Here is a 23,167-nt window from a genome sequence, read left to right on the forward strand (position 1 = left end):
AAATAAATAAATACTGTAATAGATACAAAAATAGAGGAATTATTGATTGATTTAAGTAATAAATAATTAAACCCACAAACACACATTACTAATTTACAATTAAATGTATGTTTCTTATACTAATCGGGGTCCTAGATTAACTTCACGTGGCTCTGTTAGACAGCCGTGGGGGTCGCTATGAGGAACTCCCCATCACCGTTAGGGGGCGCTTTAATGCAGGATGAAAATTGCTCCGATATTTGGGAAACGCAAACTATTCTACGTGACACCAGTCTATACTTTAGTCAAAAAAACACTACTGTGACCATCGTGTATCCTCTCCATTGTTGAGAGGGGACGTCGTTGTTGTTTTAGGCAATCCCTATCAAAATCGCCGCTGAAAATTTATTTATCATTCATCAGCCTATATCAGACATAGGCCTATAAAAGCCGCGGTTAGTGGAAGAGGATGTCAGAATTAGAGGGAGCAATGTGTGTGTAAGCAATGTTTGTTTCTGTGTACGTGGAGATAGATTGCAATCACTACAATCCAGTTTAAAAAAATAGCCTTCATCTCACAAGCTCTTGCTGCCCTAGTGCCCTCTCTAGTGGTCCGCAGTCCTTGGTTCAACTACACCAGTGCCTCTTTTCACTGCGAGTCGCAGCACTCAGCTTCCAACCCCAAGGCAGGCTCACTCGCATCAAGCGAGGCGACGTCTCCGAGCAAAGCTTCTCCCCCCTCACATCTTCTGGGACAAAGGAATATGTGTCCATAGGATTGGCACAATGCTGCGGGTCATTGTTGAGTCTGCGAGTAGCATCCCCAAAAGGAGTTTTGGGGTTCCAGATCCAATAGCTGGAGTTTTGTTTAAAGGTGAGTTTTCACTTACTTTTTGGAATGAAAATAAGTTTTTGTTTATGTTCTCGTATAGTTTGCTACTTGTTGGCATCGTTAGCAACCTAGTTTACTACTTCTAGTTGATTTCTGGTTGTGTTAAAGCAATCCTAGCCGACTACATTGTTGTCTCGGCAGTGATTCATCCACATAGGAAAACATATCCTTATAAGGTGAGAACTGGGTCTTCCTTGGCACATATCCTGGACCTGAATCAGGCCCTATATCTTTTGGTTTGGGTAGATTTTGTATTCAAATTATAAAGAATCATGCGATTACAGGTGATGTGACTGCAGATGCATTCGGTTGATACAGACTTTGAAGACAAATAGATCCACACTGATCGGTAGAACTGCATTGTTTCTGTTATTTTTACAGGCGAAAAAAAGAAAACAAAGTCAATAGACAATGATTTGAATCCTGTTTGGAATGAAGTAAGTAATACATTTCATCAGTAAGATGCAGCATGCTTTATATTCATGAATGTAATTCAACACTGGCCAGTGAATATGTACATTTTCTTAGTTGTTTTATGGGTTATGTATTTATGTATGTATTGTAATGACAGGTACTTGAATTCGACCTGAAGGGTATTGCCTTGGACCCTTCCTCACACATAGATGTAGTTGTGAAAGACTATGAAACCGTTGGAAAAGACAAGTAGGTGTATCCACAGACAAACACACCCCCCCCCCCCCCACACACACACACACACACACACACACACACACACCAGCTAGTCATTCATGAATCATTGCAGAGGAAAATAAACAATCATTTGTGTGCGAGTGTAACCAAGAAAGACAGTTCATGCGCTGTATATCTTCAATTAAATACACACCATAGGGATCACACTATGGTTATTGGTTGCATTATTACAACAACAAATATGTAGTACCATAGTGCTACTTCAGAATGCAGTTTGACTTGGTACCAGGAGAGGTTCTGCTTTCCCTGAGCACCTTTCCTGCTCCACATCGCTACCTGTTCAGGCCTGCTGTGCCTTGGAACGGAGCGGAGGTATAACATTGATGTTTACATAGCAGTTCAACCCTTTGTTACCAAATACCTTTTGTATTGGCTGTATTGGCTTTCCCTACATGTATTAGACGTCTTAACTCTACATTAAAACAGTGGTCTTTGTTAGTGTTTTGGTGTGTGGAAAAATATGATATGTCTGTAGAGAATAAGGTAGCTTGTTTGATTACAGTGAAAGTAGATGTAAATGTCAGGAAACCATGGTTGGTTGTGGTTACCGGGCTTCTGCAAGTTATCTGACACAATTGAGGGATTTTTGTGTGCTGGGAATTGGGGAAGTAACTGTATGTGTGTATGGGTGTGTGTGTGTGTGTGTGTGTGTGTGTGTGTGTGTATGTATGTGTGTGTGTGTGTGTGTTTGCTTTTTGTGTGCGTGTGTGTGTGTGTGTGTGTGTGTGTGTGTGTGTGTGTGTGTGTGTGCGTGTGTGTGTGTGTGTGTGTGTGTGCCCTAACCCTGTGTTTGGGAGAATGTGTTCATCCTTGTCAGTGTGGCCAAACTTTACAGGATTATTACAGTCTTTGGTTTATTCACTTTATGTGATAACATGTAGGCTATAAAAGTCATCCCACTTAAGTCGGCTTCAGAGGGTGTTCAGAGAAGCTGCTGATGACTGTGCTGTGAGTGCTCTCTCATTGCTTTGCTCTAACAAGAACCTTCAAGTTTCAACACTGTTGCAACACTGTATACACCCAGTGTATGTGTTTCCCGTTTCTATACTGATATTCAACATTACCATATTCCCCTTAAGATATTCAAGGACCATTCTTGGTTTACTCCATGCCCTATTCTTTCTCTGCCCATCCCCCCATCATCTCAGTTGCTATATCTGTGTAGCCTCCATGCTAGCTCTGGTGTGCCAACGTCATGCCTGTGGCTCACTCTAATTGTTTCCATCCCTCTGTCATTTTGCCACACAGCCTTTCATGCTAACACAGGCTTGTCTCTGGAAATCGGCTGGTCCTTTCCTCGCGAAACATTGTGTGTGACATCATGTCATCTGTTCTTTCACGTCACGTCCCTATTATCCAAACAATATAATTCTGGTCTTTGTTATGGTGACAGGACGTTAAGATCTATCTGTGTTTACAAGTAACTCACTGTCATAATCTGATCGTTTCCTCTAACGCTTCTCTCCTATTGGATGGAACTTGAAGTTGCTCTTTTGGAAAATGTGAATTGATATTGTTAGGAAATCCCATGTGGTTGTTAATCACCCGCATACTACTTCTGCTGAGCACGGGGGGACTCTGGGTGTGTATTAGTTGCCATAACTTTGGCTCAATAGTTGAAGTGAAACAGGGAAATGGGCACTTCTATTAGCCAATAAAGAGAACTAAAGATGAATCACAGAGTTTTGGTATTTCTCTGAATAAAAGAGAAACAAAATCAGAACTTATGTCTACATTTTATATTAAGATGTTCATAAATGTGGAACTGTGTTTACTTTGTTGAATCTGGGTGTATTTTTTTATCAAGATTTAACACTTTTCTCATTGATTTTAAGATTCATTGGCTCTGCAAAAATTTCCTTGAGAGATCTAGCAAGTGGTCAGGCTAACTCCCTCCCATTCAAGAATGTTCCCCTGGTCAATGAGAAACAGCAAGCCATCGGGGTAATCAATCCATTCAAAAAGTTACCTACTCTCTGAATAATTCAAACAACTATCGTTTTGTTATAATTTTACAAAAATATACATTTATCTTTCTTTCAGGCGGCCATTAATTTGGTCGTTGGGTACGAGCCCCCTGCTGGCACCTTTCCAAACTCCACCAACGACCAGCCTGATGGAGAGGTGTCCTACGGGGACCCCGGTGAGTGAACCATGGTGAACGTGGAGGTGGGCTTCACCTCAGAAGTCACTTTGGAATATGCTTGACTTTTATCATTTCATGCTTGGATTTTGGATCTCTTCATACACATTGTTTACCAGAACTAGTAGTCTTTAACAGAGAGGTTTCATAGCGGTAGAGGTTCTAGATGCACACGAGAATGCAGTGAGTTCAAACATTGATGCGTGTAATGCCGTGAAATGTCCTAGTTGTAGAATGGCAGGGATTCTGCTTGGCGTACACATTTGATCACATATAGCATTTTATTATTGTTGATTAAATGTATTTTTTCCTCCACGGGAGATGGTGAGGATGAGGAAGAGGGTGTGGAGAACACAGAGAAAGGTTTACAGCCGGGAAGTAAACAGGGAGAGCATGTCAGGCCGGGGCTGAACCCCAACCCAGGCCAGAAGACCACACGCCACAGCACCAAGAGACGCAGGGCCCTTGCCAACAAGCCTCAGGACTTCCAGGTATTGTGGAAAAGCCATTGACTCTCTCAAAACGCAACCGTTGTTATCACGTTTGACAGCGTTTGAGGGGACTCACTGTTGCTCTGCTACATCCAGATTCGTGTCCGGGTTGTCGAGGGTCGACAACTTCCTGGCAATAACGTCAGGCCGGTGGTGAAGGTGAACGTGTGTGGAGAGACCAACAGGACACGAATCAGAAGAGGAAATAATCCCTACTTTGACGAGGTAACCTCCTCCCAGAAATTCCTCATCCCACAAAAACCTTGCCAAACCGATATTCTTCCTTTCTTTTTCCATCGAGAAGATAATATACTCTTGTTACAATGCTTCTTTTTTCTTGCTTGTCTTTAGTCCTTGCTTTTTGACTTCTCTTTGTTCCTGTAGCCTCCATAACAACCTGATAAGGCTATCTGTCCTAAGCAGCAGTGAATCATCTGAAACCAGAGGTCTGAAGTTAAATCCCTGTGCTTACTCTTGCATTTTACAATCTTTCCTGCTACCTATTTGTTCCTTTACTTATCTAAATCTACGAAAAAGTCAAATGTATATTGAAGTAGTAAGTTAAGTGATGTATTCAAAACCCAGACTTCCAACTTTAAGTAATCAAGTTTTTATGTACTTCAGATGTTCTTCTACAATGTTAACATGCTACCCTCTGAGCTGTTGGACGAGAACATCATATTTCGGGTTCGTACCATTGTTCCTGTTCAAATACTTTACATTTAATCTCATATGTTCTTTACAACATTGGTGGTTGATGTATGACGCATGGCCATTGATCTATTGCTAATAGCTTACTGTGGTTCCTCTGCCTTCACAGGTCTATGATTCTCACTCCCTCAGAGCAGACAGTTTAATGGGAGAGTTCAAGGTATTCAAGTCCCTTTCATGTTTGTGTAAAAGCATTACCAAAGCGGTTTTACTGCCGGACATTTAATGTCTTCTACAAATTACTTTTTGAATTATTAAGTAATTGAAACACCATTCTCTCTGATTAATTGAAATTATTATGCTTTTCTTTATGGTCACCCAGCTTGATGTTGGGTATGTCTACGACGAACCTGGTCAGTACTTTCTCAGTATAAAATGTTTAACCTATTTATTTAACAAACATATTTGGACATTTGGTTCTCTAAAGTGTGTTTACAAAAATGTCATTGAGTACAAGGCATACCAACATTTTATTTTTTTTACTCCAGCTCATTCAGTGCTGAGGAAATGGCTTCTGTTGAGCGATCTGGAGGACTCGAGCTCTGGGCCCAAGGGTTACCTGAAAGTCAGCATCATCCTCGCGGGGAATGGAGATGAACCACAGGTGTGACATCCTCCCATTCCGGGTCAACTACCCTCTGACGAACACAGATACAACAAGACACAATACAACCCACAACGCTCCTTACCTCCTCACCTTACGCCCCCCCTCTCTCTCCTCTCCCCTTTCCTCCTCTCGTCCGCAGATTGAGCGCCGGGAGGTGAACGACGAGCAGGATGACATAGAGAGCAACCTCCTGGTGCCGGCTGGGGTGACCCTGCGCTCGGCCAGCATCAGCCTCAAGGTGTACCGGGCAGAGGACATGCCTCAGAGTGAGTTGGATTCAACATGGGCACTGAAGAGCTGAAGAATAGTCACAGGCAACCTATTCAACTAGCATAAGGCTATTCATAACCTATAAGCTCTAAGCAACATTACATCTAATCTTGCTAAGTAGTACCATGATATCAGTATCCACCACATTGGATAAATAATTGTAAAATATAAAATAAAAATATACATAGATTAACAAAAATTGACCACAGACAGGAACACATCTAGCAGCATGGGCTGGATCATTTGTTCAATTTGTGATGCTGTGAAAAAATATTGCTATGTTTATCATAACTGTTATAAATAGATGTGAAACAAAACTGTCTTATTTTTTTTTTTACAGTGGATGATGCATTTGTTCAGACGGTCAAACAGGTTTTTGGAAAGGATGGCGACAAGAAAAACTTGGTGGATCCATTTTTCGAGATGAGCTACTCTGGGAAAAAGGTTTTTAGCTAATTTAAAAATCGTTATGTGTATATGTCTGCATCTTGTGTTTGCACATGCTGAATTTATTTCAAATGATGCTCATTGTGTTTTAGCTGAGCACCAAAATCGTAGAGAAAAATGCAAACCCAGAGTGGAACCAAGTCATGAATATTCAGGCCAAGGTAAAATAATTGTTTGCCTATGGAAAATACATGTTAAAAGCACCTACTACACATGCTAAATGCACCTAATACTGCTTTTTTAATTTACAGTTCCCATTCATGTCTGAGTGCATCAAGTTGACTGTTTTCGACTGGTAAGACCTAGAGACATGTACAAGTTGTCTGTGTGTGTGTGTGTGGGTGTGTGTGTGTGTGTGTGTGTGTCTGTCTGTGTCTGTGTCTGTGTTTGTGAGTGCTTATATGTTGCGTGCAAATGTTTTATTACTTTTTTCAGGGATCGCCTTACCAAAAATGACGTCATAGGAACAGCTTTTTTGAATTTGAGCAAAATTGCCTCATCTGGGGGGGAAATTGAGGGTGAGAGATCACTTTTTAATATTGTTTACCATTCTAGAATCATGAATCAATATTCATTTTGACCATCTAATACTTTATGGATGATGCATGCTGTATTTATTACTTGTATTATTCCCTCTGTTTGAAATAGAACCTCAGGCTGAGAATACCAACACACTTTCATCGGAATGTAAGAAGTTATGATTTCATTTTGATGTATTTTGCTCCAAAGAAAGGGAAAAATATTATAATCTCGTTTGACAAGCTATGACCTGGGTCTAACACGATGTCAGTGACAATAGCAGAAGGTGTAACACACAATCAGTTGAATCCTTAAACTCTCTCAACACGTTTGACTGTGAGTCCGAACAACGGTTGAATCTCCTGTGCTTGTGCCCACCAGTGAGCACGGCCGAGTCCGAGGTGGGCTTCCTCCCGGCCTTCGGCCCGTGCTACATCAACCTGTACGGGAGCCCCAGGGAGTTCAGCGGCCTGCCGGACCCCTACGACGAGCTCAACACGGGCAAGGTACCATGCAGACGCAGTCATCCCACTGAATCCAGACGCAGGTTGTTATTGAGTCGGTGGGGGGGTTGGGGCATCTTGCTCGAGGATGCCTACTGGGTTTGACTGCGAACGCCGAGGATCAGAGCCAGAAAACGTTGAAGCTGGGGGTCTACCACCCGGACCACTAGACTGTCCTGCCCTCCCAGGTTGGATTGCCCTTGACCATAACTTACCTGTTGTCATCCTAGACCAACAGTCCCAGTCCCTCACCAGCTCCTTAATGACCTGTATCTGGATTCACTTTCAAGTAGCTCTCGATAAAAGATTCTGTGTCCCTAATACTTAATTATTTGCTTATCATTGCAATATTGCCATCTGTTTGATGTTTGTGTTTGTGTTTTCCACCCCAGGGGGAAGGGGTAGCCTACAGAGGACGGGTGCTCGTCGAGCTGTCGTCCAAGCTGGATGAGAAAGTGGACAAGAGAATGGGGGACATTTCCAGCGATGACATCCTGTTGGCGCAGGTGAAGAGAGACAGACCTCCTCTCTTTTGTCCTTGTGCTCGCTGTCTTGTTCGCATTTCATTATGAGGCCATATAAGGTGCTGTAGGGTAAGAATTTACAGTTGTTAAACTTAGCCGGCTTCTGTGTGAGTTTCTTTCACTCCAGCTCTGGTGGAGTTATGATGTTATGATGTGATTGAAAGGCAAGATGGATTGCCAAAACTAATCAGTGAAGAGGGGCCCTGATTGGCCTGAGCTGGAAGCTTTCAAATTCTAAAATTGTCTCATACAGAGGCAGGCGTGCAGTCAGATATTCTTACATTTCACTCACTAATAGCTGAAGGACAGCTATGGCATTTCCAACTAATAATGCACAAAGTATAATCGTTGACCTATCTCTTACCTCCATAATGATAGCTGACCCTCTCCCTTTTGTCAGAAATACCAGCGGAAGAGGAAGTACTCGCTGTGCGCCGTCTTCCACAGCGCCTGCATGCTCCAGGAGCCCGGCGAGCCGATCCAGTTTGAGGTCAGCATCGGTAACTACGGCAACAAGCTGGACTCCACCTGCAAGCCCCTGGCGTCCACCACGCAGTTCAGCTACGGCGTGTTCGACGGTGAGAGAGCATTTCTGTTGTGTTCTACTTTTTATTTTTTTATTTCTTGTTAACCATTTGCAGCTGACTTGCAGCCTTTATTTAAATTATTTTAGAGGTCATTTAGATACAGGTCATTTTGGATGAATGGTCAAACTAGGTAAGGGGTTACCTCTGCTCAAAGAGGCCTATTGGTAGGCTTCAGACATTGTGGATTAAAACAAGGATTTTCATAGTTCCCAATCTCATGACTGTCATTGAGTTTATAGAGTTTATTGTGTGTGTGTGTGTGTGTGTGTGTGTGTGTGTGTGTGTGTGTGTGTGACCCATTCCCAATCCTGCCCATAGGTAACCACTACTATTACCTTCCCTGGGCGGACACTAAGCCTGTTGTGATCCTCACATCTTTCTGGGAAGACATCAACCACCGCCTGGACTCTGTTAACATCCTCCTCTTCATCGCAGAGAGACTTGTGAGAAGTGACGACTCTATAAACCAATCCCATTCCCTGTATTCTCACTTTTCCCTACATTTGTATTCGTCGTTCATATTTTGAACCCAAATTATTTGATGTTTATTGTTTCCAGGAGGACAACCTCACTTCATTGAAGACGGCGATCTTGGCCAAGGAGCCTGAGTCCCGTTTGGTCGAGATTTGGCTGAAGCTCGTAAATCACACGATCGAAGACCTCAGCAGGTAGGGGCCTTCAGAGCCAGAGGGGTCCTTCCTGCACTGTAGACCGTTGGCTTTCAACCTGCGGCTCGGGACCCAGAAGAGGCTCAGAGAACGGGAGTTATTGGATCACGGGATGGAAATATTATAATAGTTCAAATATCTAGGATATGCTGTATATACTTGTCTGTCATGTCTGTTTAATTTGATCATTCGAATATTTCAAGATTGAAAATCAAGAGAAAAATTGCAAACGTTTTCAATTAGGTACGAGTATGAGTCATTATTTAGATGTATTTGATTGATTCATAAATCCATTGATCCCTTCCTGAACGTCCCTTCAGTTTCAAGCTCCCTGTGATGGAGGGCCAGGCCAACCTGACCGCCCTGGACCTGCAGATCAAGAAGCTGCGAGACGCGTCGGTGGCGAGCGTCAGACAGATGGCCCAGCGCATGAGGCAGGAGGCAACCGACGTCAAGGCCACCGTCAGCGAGTTTGAGGACTGGCTGGAGCGTCTCAAGCAGCTGGCAGAGGAGGTCAGTGATAAGAACAACCAGAGGAACTGAACTCAATTTAAATCAAAACAACACCATTTCTGTAACTGTAACCTCCCTAGAGGTTGGATTTTGCAGTGAGGTTGACGATTTAAACCAACTGAGTACCGAATACCGAATCACAGCCAAGTCCTTTCTGCCTGATACCACTACATTCTTCACACTGATGATACAGTTTAATCGAGTTTGGAAGGTTTGCAGGCAGAGCAGTTGTTCCCTGCTGACATGTCAGTGCAATCTTGAGTGTGTGTGGTGATGGCTGGTTTATACTGTGTGCATTGATGCCCAATGCAGACAGTATAAGGGGATAATGTAAGTGTTTTACTCAGTCAAAATACCAAAAAGGATAATATATTGTGCTCTGTATAATCAGTAGTGTGTGTATGGATTGGAGGCAGGGGAAGGAGGGCTTTGGGGAAGATGTGATTGAGTGAACACAAAATAACCACAGTGACTCAGGGTGTATTTACTGTTGTTACTCCAATGTTGCCCGTCGCCTCAGCCTCAGAACAGTTTCCCAGACGTGATCATCTGGATGATGCGCGGGGAGAAGCGGTTGGCCTACGCCCGTGTCCCGGCCAATCGGATCCTCTACTCCACCATGGGGGAGGAGGCCTGTGGGAAGTTCTGTGGGCGGACCCAGACCATCTTCATGCAGGTAAGCAGACGCGAGCTCTATCTAGTCGTTTAGCAGACGCTTTTATCCAAAGGGACTTACAGGGAATGCGGTTAAGGTAGGAGGGTAGGGGTTAGGGGTTAGCTATCTTGCTCAAGGATGCCTACATGTTGTGCTGTGGACCACGGAGATCAACCCAGCACCCTTTGTCGGAAGTCAAAAAAAAAAACTTGCCACCACTACACTATCCTAACCCAACTCATTACAACCAATATCACAATGTACAATACTCAACGATAATGAAACGATAATCTTTGCCAATCAGCTACTAACCAAGCAAGTCTTTCCTCTCGCATTTTATTTGAAATGGTGAATTACCATTGACAATTCCACAACATATCTATTGATTGATTGATTGATGGATTGATTGATTGCTGAATTGATTAGTAACTTCCCCCTTCCCTCCACCCAGTATCCAATGGACAAGGACAAGGGCGTGAAGATCCCGGTGCAGCTGCGGGTGAACATGTGGCTGGGTCTGTCGGCCCATGAGAAGAAGTTCAACAGCTTCGCCGAGGGAACCTTCAGCGTGTTCGCAGAAATGGTAGCCAGCTCTAGAGCTGTTCTTTGCTCTGTTAACCATACTGTAAAGTAGTTGTTAGACACCAGTTAGTAGTCAATTAGCAAACACTTACACACTCAATTACCCAAAGTGACAGTCCAAGGTATTTTTCTTTAGATACATAATTTGTTGAGGGAAACCTCTTCAACCTGGACCCCAGTATCCAGGTTGAAAACTCCTGAAGTTATCCTTTAATAGGATGGCTTGCTTAGGAATGCAGATAGACATCGGGGTTCGAACCCAGAACCTTTAGACTGGAAATCCACCCTAACCCTAACCACTAGTCCGTCCCGCTCTCTCACGGCAGTATGAGAACCAGGCCAAGGTGATCAGGAACTGGGGCACCACCGGTCTGGTCGGCCGCCACAAGTTCTCGGACGTGACTGGGAAGGTGAAGCTGAAGCAGGAGCGCTTCATGCCACCCCGAGACTGGGACTGGGAGGGAGACTGGTTCTTTGAGCCCGAGAGATGGTCAGTACGATGTCACCGCTGCCGCTCGCATGCATGTCTGGGCTTGTGCCAACCCCCTAAATGCATAACAGAGGGCCGCTGTCGTGGACGTGTTTCGGCATGCAGCGCTGAGGAATGCTTTGCATTCGGGAATCAGATTTCAGATTAAACAGCAGAACCCAAATCGGTGCTTGGGCAAGAAATACTTCAAGGGAAAAAAGATTTAAGTACAATCAAAGGAAATGAATGGGCGTATTATCGCCATTTGCCCTAAGCGCCCTCCTTCTTCGTCTGTTTACATTCTCCCATCAGCAGTCATGTAAATAGCTCTTGTTCTCTAAACTTCCTGTTCCTAGCATGTTCTCTAGCCCACTTATACATCTCAAATGTTAAGCGTTGTGTGTGTGTGTGTGTGTGTGTGTGTGTGTGTGTGTGGGTGTGTGTGTGTGTGTGTGTGTGTGTGTGTGTGTGTGTGTGTGTGTGTGTGTGTGTGTGTGTGTGTGTGTGTGCGTGTGCTCAGCCTGTTGACAGAAGCAGACGCTGGCCACACAGAGTTCACAGACGAAGTGTTTCAGAACGAGACGCGTTTCCCCGGCGGTGAATGGGCACCGGCCAGCGAGCCGTACACAGACGTGGTAGGAAGACTGTCCTATAGGGACCGTGTAATCAAACACCAGCCACATTAAGTGGAACGGCCTGCTATTTTCAAACAACGGATAAATACGCCTGGTGCCGATTGCGACATCAAACCAAATAAGTTTCCACATCGTGGAAACTTATGTAAAATGAATGGGAATTCCCATTCATTTTACAGAGCATAATAATAAACATTTGCAGACCACTCCTGTTTGAAACAGTGCTTTCTTATATAAGAAAAATCTGACAACTCATACGTTTTAGTAATCCTAAATGATGAGCAAGCCAAAAATGTGCACATTCTTTCCAAAGTGAGTGTATAAGCCACAGAAAATATGGTTGTTGCACTTGGCATCTAGACAGCCATTCGGCCTGGAACAGGCTGTGGCAAGTAATTGTTCATGTTGATTAAGTGCAGGCTTTTGCACATAGGCAAATGAGGGAGGGACCTGACTGCAAAACACCAGTGCTCTAAACACACTACTTTAAAACAGTGGAACTCCTAGTGTTTACTTACATACTAAAATAAATATTTAAAATTGTTATGTCATAATAATAATTATGAAAAAAATATATGATTTAAACCTTATATTATTACAAAATGATAAGATTACTATTTAAAAATATAGCACGTAAATAGTATTCCTAACCCTTATATGTAATTACAGTTTTTCCTGAGTTGACAGTAACCATAAAAAGAAGCGTCTGTAAGTATGTGCCAGCTGTTCAAATGAACTATAGCTAGCTGCCTCTGTCTGTGGTGTTCATCCAGAATGGAGAGCAGGCTCAGAGCCCAGAGGAGATGGACTGCCCCCCCGGGTGGATGTGGGAGGACGAGTGGAGCTACGATGTAAACAGAGCTGTGGACGAGAAAGGTCAATAAAACCTCCAACCAATCCAATCTTTTCTTCAGATGCTGATAGACCACAATGGGGTTTGCTGCAGTAACTTGAATTTTTTTGTTTGTCCGCAATCAATAAGCTCAAAAAAGTAAGCAAAAAACGTTTGGTACGGTTAGGTTAGGTACGGTTAATAAAAACGGTTAGGCAGGCTAGTGAGCTTTGTTGGTTATATACGTTCTATGGTCACGCAACAAATATGAACCGAAATAGCGCTCTGTGCGCTTTGGGCTTAATACAGTATATATTTGTGCACCTTTTCATTTTTCTTTTTGCCATAGGCTGGGAGTATGGAGTCACCATTCCCCCCGAAGACAAGCCCAAATCCTGGGGGGCCGCGGAGAAGATGTACCACGTCCACCGGAGGAAGAGGCTGGTACGGCCACGCAGACGGACTTCGGACGTCATGCCAACCATAGAGGTGAGGCCGGCAGAGGGAAGGAAAGGAGGGAAGTTTGAGGATAGCAAAGGAATGTAAAGAAGGGAACAATGTAGAAAAGAAAAGTAAGAAAAGTAAAATGTAAGATAAGTGTTTAGCCCTGCAAAAGGAAAATAGGGGGACAATTCTGAGGTTTGTTAAGGAAAGGAAAGTGACAAAACAGAGGCAACTTGAAGAGCGACTTGTTGTTGTTGATTGTGCCACCCTTAACCTTTTTGTTTCCATTAAAGAGACGGACATCTGGAGACGACTGGGAGTACTCCTCTCTGATTGGCTGGAAGTTCCACAGGAAGGAGCGATCATCAGACATGTTCCGGCGGCGGCGATGGCGAAGAAAGATGGCTCCCTCAGGCCGCATGGGGGCGTCGGCCATCTTCAGGCTGGAAGGGGCCCTGGTGGGTAGCTAGCTGATATAACAAAATAAATATAGGCGTTGGTGCCATGGTGCCAAACTCCTTGGTGACTGTGGTTCTCTGTTTTTCTGAAATCTATTGGCATGACTACAGAATGAAAATATGTGGTAGGAGTCATATCCTGTCATTATTCCCCTTAATTTGCCCTGTTCCTGTTCATAAATGGTAGCACACTATACTACTCGTTGACATTTCTCCAGCAAAACCAGCTTGTTTGCTTATCGTTCTCTTACACTTGGTGTTTCGAGCAGCAGTTTCCGCTTGTTTGGTGAAGCCATTTTTCTCCATTAAGCCAGTACAGTACAGTATGTTTTGTTATCTAGGGTGTTGACGTTGACGAGAAAGCCAGCAAGGCAGACGCGACTAAACTGTTTGGAGCCAACACTCCCAAGGTTTCCTGTAATTTCAGCAGTAAGTGACCCGCAGGCCTGATCCACACTCAGTATCTGGCAGGAAATGAACACCACTGACCCCCTCTTCCTTTTTTAACTATTCCACATTCATATGTGTGTATGTGAATGCATAACGCTACTCTATATATGTATGCATATGCATATGATTATTTAAATGTGAACATTTGCTTGTATATTTTTTATGTGAATGCATATCAATATACATTTGCATGTGACTATGTTAAGTAGAGTAACTTAGGAATGGACATACAGTACAAGTACTATGTCATAGTGCAATATTATATATATATATAGCACTCCACTGCTATATGTATATGCACCCAGGTATACATCTTTAAGACGTCTATTGTTCCTTCCAGGGTGCTACAGGTACCATCTCAGAGTGTACGTCTACCAGGCCAAGACCCTCTGTGCCATGGACAAAGACAGCTTTTCCGGTGAGGAGCACAGGAAGAGCCTCTTGACTCTGTGCGATAACAACACGATCCCACAAGATCGCAGTAGATCGCCACAGTGTCACCGAGCTGCAACATAACACGTCCCGCTCCGACCCGTCTCCCTACAGACCCCTACGTCCACGTGTCCTTCCTGAACGTCAGCAAGACCACAGAGGTGGTGAGGTCCACCCTGAACCCCACCTGGGACCAGACGCTGATATTCGAGGACGTGGAGGTCTACGGAGACCCCAAGACCATCGCCCGCAACCCCCCCGACGTGGTGATGGAGCTGTACGACAGCGACCAAGTGGTGCGTGAGGACAGCACACGTCTGCATGTTTACAGCCCTACGCATTCTGACATGAACCACGAGTCTGTGAACTCAAAGTTTGATGGCAAATTCTGCTTTTAGCCCTTTTTGTATTGTGTTACACTGTTGTGGACAGACAGGCTTTTGGTTAGGGTGTTTCGACTCCCAGCCGAAAGGTTCTGGGTTCGATTCCCCCAATGTCCACAGCACCTGCCTGTAGACCTCCTCCAGATGCAACGTACCCTGACACCCTAATTCACCCGCTCATGATATGAATCTAAAAAAATAAATAAATCACTAAGTCACTTTGGATAAATGCGTCCGTTGAAACGGCCAAACGGCTTCGTGTGTTGCTGTGCAGGGCAGAGACGAGGCCCTGGGCCGCTGCACGTGCCCTCCGATAGTGAATCTGAACCCTGCTGTGGCCATCAGCCCCAAGCTGCTGTGGTACTCGGTCACCAAGAAGGGCCGTGATGCAGGACAGATGCTGGTGGCTGCTGAGCTGCTGCTGAAAGACGGGGTGAGGACCTTATAAGGTGCTGTTGGAGTTAGACAGAAAGAATGTGGACATGGGGAGTAGTTAATTAAGTAAAGATGAAAAGAAAACATGGGCGCTGAGGAATGGAGGGAGGGAGGGAGGGGGCGGGAAAGGGAGGGAGTGAGGGAAGGATGGGAGGAAGATGGGAAGAAGATGGCAACTAATATAGGAACGACCGAAGGCTGAATAAAAGAACAGAAGAAAACATTGATTGAAAAATACAATGTAATAATTGTGTTACATACATTTCAAAATCAGTATTTTAAAACGATAATGCGTAAAACCTTTGATTGAAGAAATGTGGATGAGATGTGGACTCTGTGCTTCCAGGTGAAGGAGGGAGACCTTCCCCTTCTCCCCCCGCTGAAAGGGGACAGCCTCTTCATGGTTCCTCAGGGAATCAGGCCTGTGGTGCAGCTCACCGCCATAGAGGTAAACCTGGAGCCACACCACCCAGCTATTCAACCATGTTCCCACCAGACACATCCAGACAAGACCAGACCAACCTCGCTGGTTCAGGACAGAAGATAAGGGAATCGGATTCAGAGCTCTTTTTTCAGCTTTTGCAATTCACCCAATTCACCCTACCTTTTCTTAGTATTGCTTCACTTCTTTTATAATCCAGGTCAAGTTTATTTTACCTTGAACTTACAAACAAGGGAAAAGAAGTGCTGTAGATAGTATCTCCGTTTAGTCAACTATATCTTATCTTCGGGTTTTTTTTGTTGCGTTTCTATTCTTCGAATTGCTCCGTGGTTTCGTAGTCATCGTGTGTACCTCTGTGCCTCCCGGCTCCACAGGTTCTGACCTGGGGCTTGAGGAACATGAAGACCTACCAGCTGGCTAGCATCTCCTCCCCCAGCCTGGTGGTGGAATGCGGGGGCGAAGTGGTGCACACCGCCGTCATCAAGAACTTCAAGAAGAACCCAAACTTCCCCAGCTCCGTGCTGCTGCTCAAAGTGGTATCGCTCGTTCCCATTTCAACACATCATGGTGACTCACCCTACACTGGTATAACAATATCGTCTTTCAGATGTCCCCTGTTGATTGTTGTTCCTGTTTTTCCTCCACCAGCTTTTGCCTAAACAGGAGATGTACACCCCACCCATTATTCTGAAGGTGGTGGACCACCGGCCGTTTGGCAGAAAGCCCGTGGTCGGTCAGTGTACCATCGACTCCCTGGAGGAGTTCCGCTGCGACCCGTACCTCAACAACAATGAGATGGTCATGTCTGCCAAAAGTAACCAGAACACACTCACATACACTCTCTGTTTCTCTCTCTTTTTCACTGACTCACTCACTCCATCACTCACACACACATGGAATTGCACCCCATGACACACATACACACCAACAATACCACTTAAACATGCACATCCGCAAAAACATACACATACACATGCACAACACACGCACAAAGTATTCACCTGATGATGTGCATGTTTTGTAGTGGCGATGATTTCATCTGCCCCAGGCGATGTGGTCATAACCATCGAAGACAGACCCATTGTAAGCGCTGAGGTCAGTAATAATTTCCAAAACATAAACACCTAAACACAGCAATAATAATAATAACAATAATAATTAAGTTCTCATGGACTTCCTTTCTGTTCGTTCCTCTGTTCGTTCCTTCCTTCCTCACAGATTCATAAAGAACAGGTAGATATTCCCTATTGTTTCTTTTGTATCATCACTTTTGAAATTCATAGGCTGTGTTTTTGAAGTCATCACTTCCCTTTATTTCTTGCTCACTTCCTGTTTCAGCAGGAAGATACGGTGGATTGGTGGAGTAAGTTCTATGCCTCCATAGGAGAGAAGGAGAAGTGTGGTCCTTACCTACAACAGGGATATGACACCCTGCAGGTGCATACCACAGAATGCTGTTGTCATCTATTTGCATGACGTGCAATTTTCAAAATGATAAGTCTTTAAACCAACTCGTTTGTGATTCATTGTGTGTGTGTGTGTGTGTGTGTGTGTGTGTGTATGTGTTTGCATGTGTGTGTGTGTGTTTGTGTGTATTTGTGTCTATTTTGTGTGTGTGTATGTGTGCATATGTATGTACTTATGTGTCTATGTGTGTGTGTGTTTGTGTATGTCTCTGTGCACATGGTTGCGTGTGTGTGTGTTTTTCTTTGCCTGTGTCTGTGTGTGTATGTGCGTGTGTCTACCCCAGGTGTATGACTGTGAACTTGAAGACGTGCCCGAGTTCTGTGGGCTGACAGACTTCTGCCGCACCTTTAAACTGCAGCGAGGCAAGATGGAGGATGAGGATGAAGACCCGTCCGTGGTGGGAGAGTTCAAGGTGCAACGAGTCTCCGTGTTAATATAGCCTTTTTTCCTCACATTTTAATCGTTGCTGCCCCCTGGTGGAATATATAAAGAATTTAAATGAGGCTCATTTGAATTATCCTGTAGAAAAACAGCCTTATACCTTGTATATATCAAACAGATCTGTGCCTGCTCACAGAGACTCGACATGTTGAATTGTATATGATGTAAATGTATGCTATGTTATGTTATAAGCTTACTGTGTGTGATTAACCAGCATGGATCAGGTTTAAGACCTTTGTAGTGCAAAGAAATATCAGAACATAATGTCTAACATTGTGTATATAGAGATTATAAATTGTGTTTGGTTAAGATATTAATACAAGGACAAAACAAGAGGCTACAATCCAAACAGACGCAAAGAAAGTAAGGGATTTTTATTCGCACAAATACATTTACTTGTGAGAAACAAACGGTACAATTGAGTTTTGCACTTATGTTCTCCTGAAGGTAGTGTATGGTATGAAGCAACAGGAGAAGAGAGCTTGACTTCGAGAGCAGTGTCCGCTGGTTGATAGTGTGGGAGTATGAAAGGAGAAAAGAGATTCTGGAGTGCTAATGGAACAATGATGGATGATATGAAGTTCTCAGCAGCTGGAGGATCAGTGACTGCTATAAAGTTGACTGAACTTGAGGTTCTTGACAAATGTTTAAAGATATAAAATAAATAAGTATAAAAATTCCCCCCCCCCCACACACACACACACACACACACACACACACACACACACACACACACATACACATACACACACACACGACAAAGAAGTGGGCGCAGACATCGGAGTTTCAACCCAAAAGCTTGCGATGCACAGGCTCTATAAACCATCCTGCCTCCATAAAGGACCTGTTGCCTGGTTTATGCCACAGGGCTCCTTCCGGGTGTACCCGCTGTACGAGGACCCCGGGATGGCTGCTCCCCCACGCCAGTTCAGGGAGCTGCCTGAGAGTGGTCCGCAGGAGTGCCTGGTCAGGATCTACGTGGTGCGCTGCTCTGACCTGCAGCCTAAGGACAACAACGGCCTGGTGAGGCCCCCCTATCCCCTTTAGTGTCAAACACACGGCCATGGCTGATGCCAATCAACAGCCTCTACTGTTAGTCTTAACTGGATCTGAATTCCATTTCAACAGCTCATTATTTGCACACAGATTTTTTGTAGTTGATTTGTGCAAATATGCTGCTTAACAAATGGATATCTTCATTTGTCTCCGTATTTATGAGACCGCATTAAAGGTTAAACTATCTCTTTTCCCATCTCAGTGCGACCCCTACATTAAGATTAATCTTGGGAGGAGAACAGTAGATGACAGAGAAAACTACAAACCCAACACACTCAATCCAGAGTTTGGCCGGTAAGACAGCGAGTGCATATCAAGAAAAATAATCAACACATTTGTGTTTCTTCATATACTCATTCAACTTTGGATTATTTTGTGTATTTTACCTCCGATAGACATATCGTATTATATTTGGGTTTCTGTGGGGTGAGAGCACAACTGAATGTCTTGTTTTGTTTCTATGTATCCAGGACGTTTGAGATGTCCTGCTTCCTCCCCCATGACAAGGATTTGAAGATCGCCGTCTATGACTTCGACCTGCTGAGTCGGGACGAGAAAGTGGGCGAGACCATCATCGATCTGGAGAACAGACTCCTCTCGCGCTTCAGCTCTTACTGTGGCCTTCCACAGACCTATTGCATGTAAGCTCCTAGTGTTGTTACACACACCAAGTCTAGACATGCATCTTTAAACGGATAGGCTGCCGCTCACCCTACTATTATCGCTGGATCACTGCAATGCATTGGTTACCCATGAAAAAAAAAGAAACAGTGGCATGTAGCAAGACCTCAGCCTAACGTGTTGAGACGAAATACAATCAAGGTGGATTTTCTCCTTTCTCAGGCAACTGAAGCAATGTTAGAATAATGATCAAAATTGGAGAGGCTCCAAAGAAAGTGCTGCACCGCCTAGTCTAAAACGACAAGCACAGGAGACAGCCTATGTGTAAGCATGTGCTTCCCTACAGCTCAGGGAGCAACCAGTGGCGGGACCAGCTGAAGCCATCTCAGATCCTGCAGAACCTGGCCAGGCTGAGGGGGATTCCTCCCCCTGGTTTACAGATGGACGGCAGCTCTCTGTCCTTTGAAGGGAAGCAGTACAGCCTGATGGACTTTGGTAGGAATATTAACACTTGAGGCATTCTTAAATTATAGAAGGATAACTCCCATGGTCACACGTGGAATTGTTTGTAAAACAATTATACACTGATGTTGACTTTACTTTCACTTTCAGTTTTGTTGTCTAAAGGGATTCTTTGAAAAACATTTGTTTCCTTGTACTTTTTCAGAGGCCAATAAGGTTGAACATCAGCATCTTGGCCCACCGAAGGAAAGGCTGGCCCTGCATGTCCTCAGGAACCAGGGGTTGGTACCAGAGCATGTGGAGACCAGGACTTTGTACAGTTCCTTTCAGCCAACACTATCCCAGGTTAGACATGGATACCCACTCAGGCACGCATGTACGCAGGAATGCATGCACACACACACGCACACACACACGCACACACACACACACACACACACACACAAACACACACAGATAAATAAAAACAAATCACAAGTATTTGTTTAAAACAATTTAAATGGACATAGAATCTGTATGTGTGCTATAGTGTTACATTTAAATGTAACATTATTTCTTCCCTATTTTCAGGGAAAAATTCAAATGTGGGTGGACATCTTCCCCAAGAGTCTTGGCGTGCCTGGGCCGCCGTCTGACATAGAGCCGCGCAAAGCCAAACGGTATGAATACCCAAACTAAAAAATAATGCCATGGATGCTATTTGATATGGGCATGGACATACAGTACCTCAAATAACGGTGTGATTGTAACAGGTACCACCTGCGGACCATCATCTGGAACACAACAGATGTCACACTGGACGAAACAAGCATCACTGGAGAAAACATGAGTGACATCTACGTTAAAGGGTACATGATTGTGTCAATCCAAAGAAAGCACTATTACACGCCCCCTATCATAACCATTGCTTTGGTTGAGTAAAATACTAATAGTAGATTAAACTTGGTGGAAGCGTCTTTGTGAGCTCAGGAATTCTTAGCTGAGTGAACTGTAATGGACATTTCTTGAAGACATGACTTTCTAGAGATACTAAGACAAGGCAAGCTCTGAGTTACTATGTTTAGTAAACACGTCACAGTTTCGGCCATGCGTATCAGCCTTGGTGAGGAAACATATACAGCCTCTGCACTTTTATGGCTATAACATAAACCATACATTCTGGATGGCCGAAGGGAGCAGAGGCATCCTAACCAGCAGCTGGGCTCCAACAATTGTTTTCCCTTCTATGTACTGGGGTGCTCACTTCAGCATTTCAACCTTTTTATGCTTTCTTTTTTTTATGCTTTTACCCCTTTTCACAATGAACAATAAAGTATCTTTTTTTGGTACATTGTCAATTCAGTTCAAAGAATTTCCAGCCCAAAACCCAGTTGGAATCGAGCCCCTGAACCCCTATAGTAGTGACATGCTCGACAAGTTGAGCTAGACAGGGGCCTTTTAATACCTTTTACTCCTTAAATCCTGTTTTCACAATCGTAAATCATCATGATCATGTTTGGTGAAATATTTCAGTCAAACATGACTTTAATCACCACCACGTCTCCCAGATGGATGCCAGGGATGGAGGAGGATAAGCAGAAGACGGACGTCCACTACAGATCCCTGGACGGAGACGGGAACTTCAACTGGAGGTTCATCTTCGGGTTTGACTACCTGCCGGCAGAACAACTGTGTCTGGTCTCCAAAAAAGTAAGAGTGACATCATGTCAACTGCTCTTATTTTTCCACTTAGTAATACATCCTCTCTGTATATGCATAACCATGCTTCAAATGTAAATGAGACCAGAGAACAACAGCAAGATGTTGACGATTTGTCTTTACCAGAACCGCTTTTGGAATCTGGACAAAACCGAATTCAGGATCCCTCCAAAGTTGAACATCCAGATATGGGACAATGACAAATTCTCCCTGGATGACTACCTAGGTCAGTCAATGCCGCTCTTAATCTACGACTAATCCAGACAACAAAATACATACAAATGTTTTGCAAAAAAGAGATAACAAAGACTGAAAAACACATGACTTTTCAATAACTCTGCCACAGGCACAGTGGAGCTGGATCTGCTGCATCTGATCCCTCCAGCTAAAAGCCCAGAGAAGTGCAGCCTGAAGATGATACCGGGCATGGAAGGCTCAAGCCTGTCCAAAACGTCAAAGGCTACCTCCTTGTTCTCCCAGAAGTCAGTGCGAGGCTGGTGGCCTTGCCTGATTGAACAGGATGGAAAACATGTGATTGGGGTATGTTCAAAACGAACCACTTAAAATCAGCAGAATACATGTGTTAGCAGGATCGTATTGTCATTTCTTTCATGTTTTACAGGGGAAGGTGGAGATGACCTTAGAGATTGTGGAGGAGAAGGAAGTGGAGGAAAAACCAGCAGGAAAGGGCAGGGATGAGCCCAACATGAACCCTAGACTGGAGTCTCCCAAGTAAGATATAGTTCCTCCCTTAGGAGTTCAAATTAATTATCTTTAATATTTTCTTAAAGTCATGAATTAATAAACATAACTGAACTATTTTTGATGTTTTGTCTTCCAGCCGCCCTGACACATCGTTCTTCTGGTTCACAAATCCCTGCAAGACAATGAAATTCATTGTGTGGCGCAGATTCAAATGGATTTTCATCATATCAATTATTCTAATACTGGTGATCCTATTCCTGGCAATCATGCTCTACTCCCTGCCTGTAAGATCATCTATCATAATGACCTGTTCTGAAATACACATTGCATTCTGCATATCGATCATAGACTATCTATGTCTACATAAAGCTCCAATTGAGTATCACATGATTACCACATTTTAATATGTTTTGGATTTTACAGAAATTATGTTAACAAATGTTTGACGTGTAAATCAGTAACCTTTGTATTAATTGTTGCGTCCACAGAACTACATCTCAATGAAGATTGTGAAGCCTTTCTCGTAGTCAGTGCTTCCAAGGCTGCTTCCCTGCTCCAGAAAACACAGAGGGATGATGGTTCACTATAGCCAGTAACCTGCCCCTGGAACCAAGAAATTGAACAAAATAAATGTTTTAATGCCTGCTATTATCCAGATTGATTAACTTCCTTGTAAGGCTTCTTGGGGCTTTTTGCACTACGAATAACGCTGAATATGTTATTTGTTGTTTTCAGCGTTTACGCATTTTGTATGCTGGTAATATCTATGAAATGTGAGCTTTTAAATAAACGTATTAATGACTTGTTTACATTATTGTGACATTAGAGTTACTATAGCAAAGGTCAAAACTTTGAAAAACTAAATATTCTCTGTTCATCCTGTCAGAGGAGCCTGTTTCTATAGACGTTGACGCCTCTTGTGAAACGAACCATCC

General features: G+C 43.8%; 1 protein-coding gene across 2 annotated transcripts; it reads left to right on the plus strand.

Moving 5' to 3' along the window:
* Positions 1-402: 402 nt before the first annotated feature.
* myofl (myoferlin like) lies at positions 403-23,035 on the plus strand. Of its 2 annotated transcripts, none has more exons than XM_079730513.1 (54): positions 403-853; positions 1,253-1,308; positions 1,443-1,534; positions 3,418-3,526; positions 3,626-3,725; positions 4,047-4,216; positions 4,313-4,441; positions 4,841-4,903; positions 5,037-5,087; positions 5,250-5,280; positions 5,416-5,531; positions 5,674-5,800; positions 6,145-6,248; positions 6,344-6,412; positions 6,503-6,546; positions 6,687-6,769; positions 6,900-6,938; positions 7,152-7,276; positions 7,666-7,779; positions 8,198-8,375; positions 8,703-8,827; positions 8,943-9,052; positions 9,373-9,565; positions 10,086-10,241; positions 10,672-10,803; positions 11,129-11,292; positions 11,792-11,906; positions 12,680-12,782; positions 13,088-13,227; positions 13,476-13,640; positions 13,982-14,069; positions 14,431-14,508; positions 14,637-14,818; positions 15,180-15,338; positions 15,687-15,788; positions 16,157-16,318; positions 16,431-16,596; positions 16,807-16,877; positions 17,001-17,015; positions 17,124-17,219; positions 17,533-17,661; positions 18,558-18,713; positions 18,949-19,040; positions 19,217-19,387; positions 19,714-19,862; positions 20,035-20,174; positions 20,400-20,488; positions 20,582-20,677; positions 21,377-21,518; positions 21,654-21,753; positions 21,874-22,067; positions 22,150-22,259; positions 22,369-22,516; positions 22,721-23,035. In XM_079730513.1, the coding sequence occupies exons 1-54, from the start codon at positions 766-768 to the stop codon at positions 22,757-22,759; spliced, it is 6,165 nt and encodes a 2,054-aa protein (XP_079586639.1). In that variant the 5' UTR covers positions 403-765; the 3' UTR covers positions 22,760-23,035. The 2 variants fall into 2 exon arrangements, with proteins under 2 accessions (XP_079586639.1, XP_079586638.1); XM_079730512.1 differs by having other exon boundaries at positions 404-853; positions 17,121-17,219.
* Positions 23,036-23,167: the final 132 nt, after the last annotated feature.

Source organism: Pollachius pollachius (genome assembly GCF_949987615.1).
Source record: "Pollachius pollachius genome assembly, chromosome: 2".
In the NCBI taxonomy this organism is placed as follows: domain Eukaryota; kingdom Metazoa; phylum Chordata; class Actinopteri; order Gadiformes; family Gadidae; genus Pollachius; species Pollachius pollachius.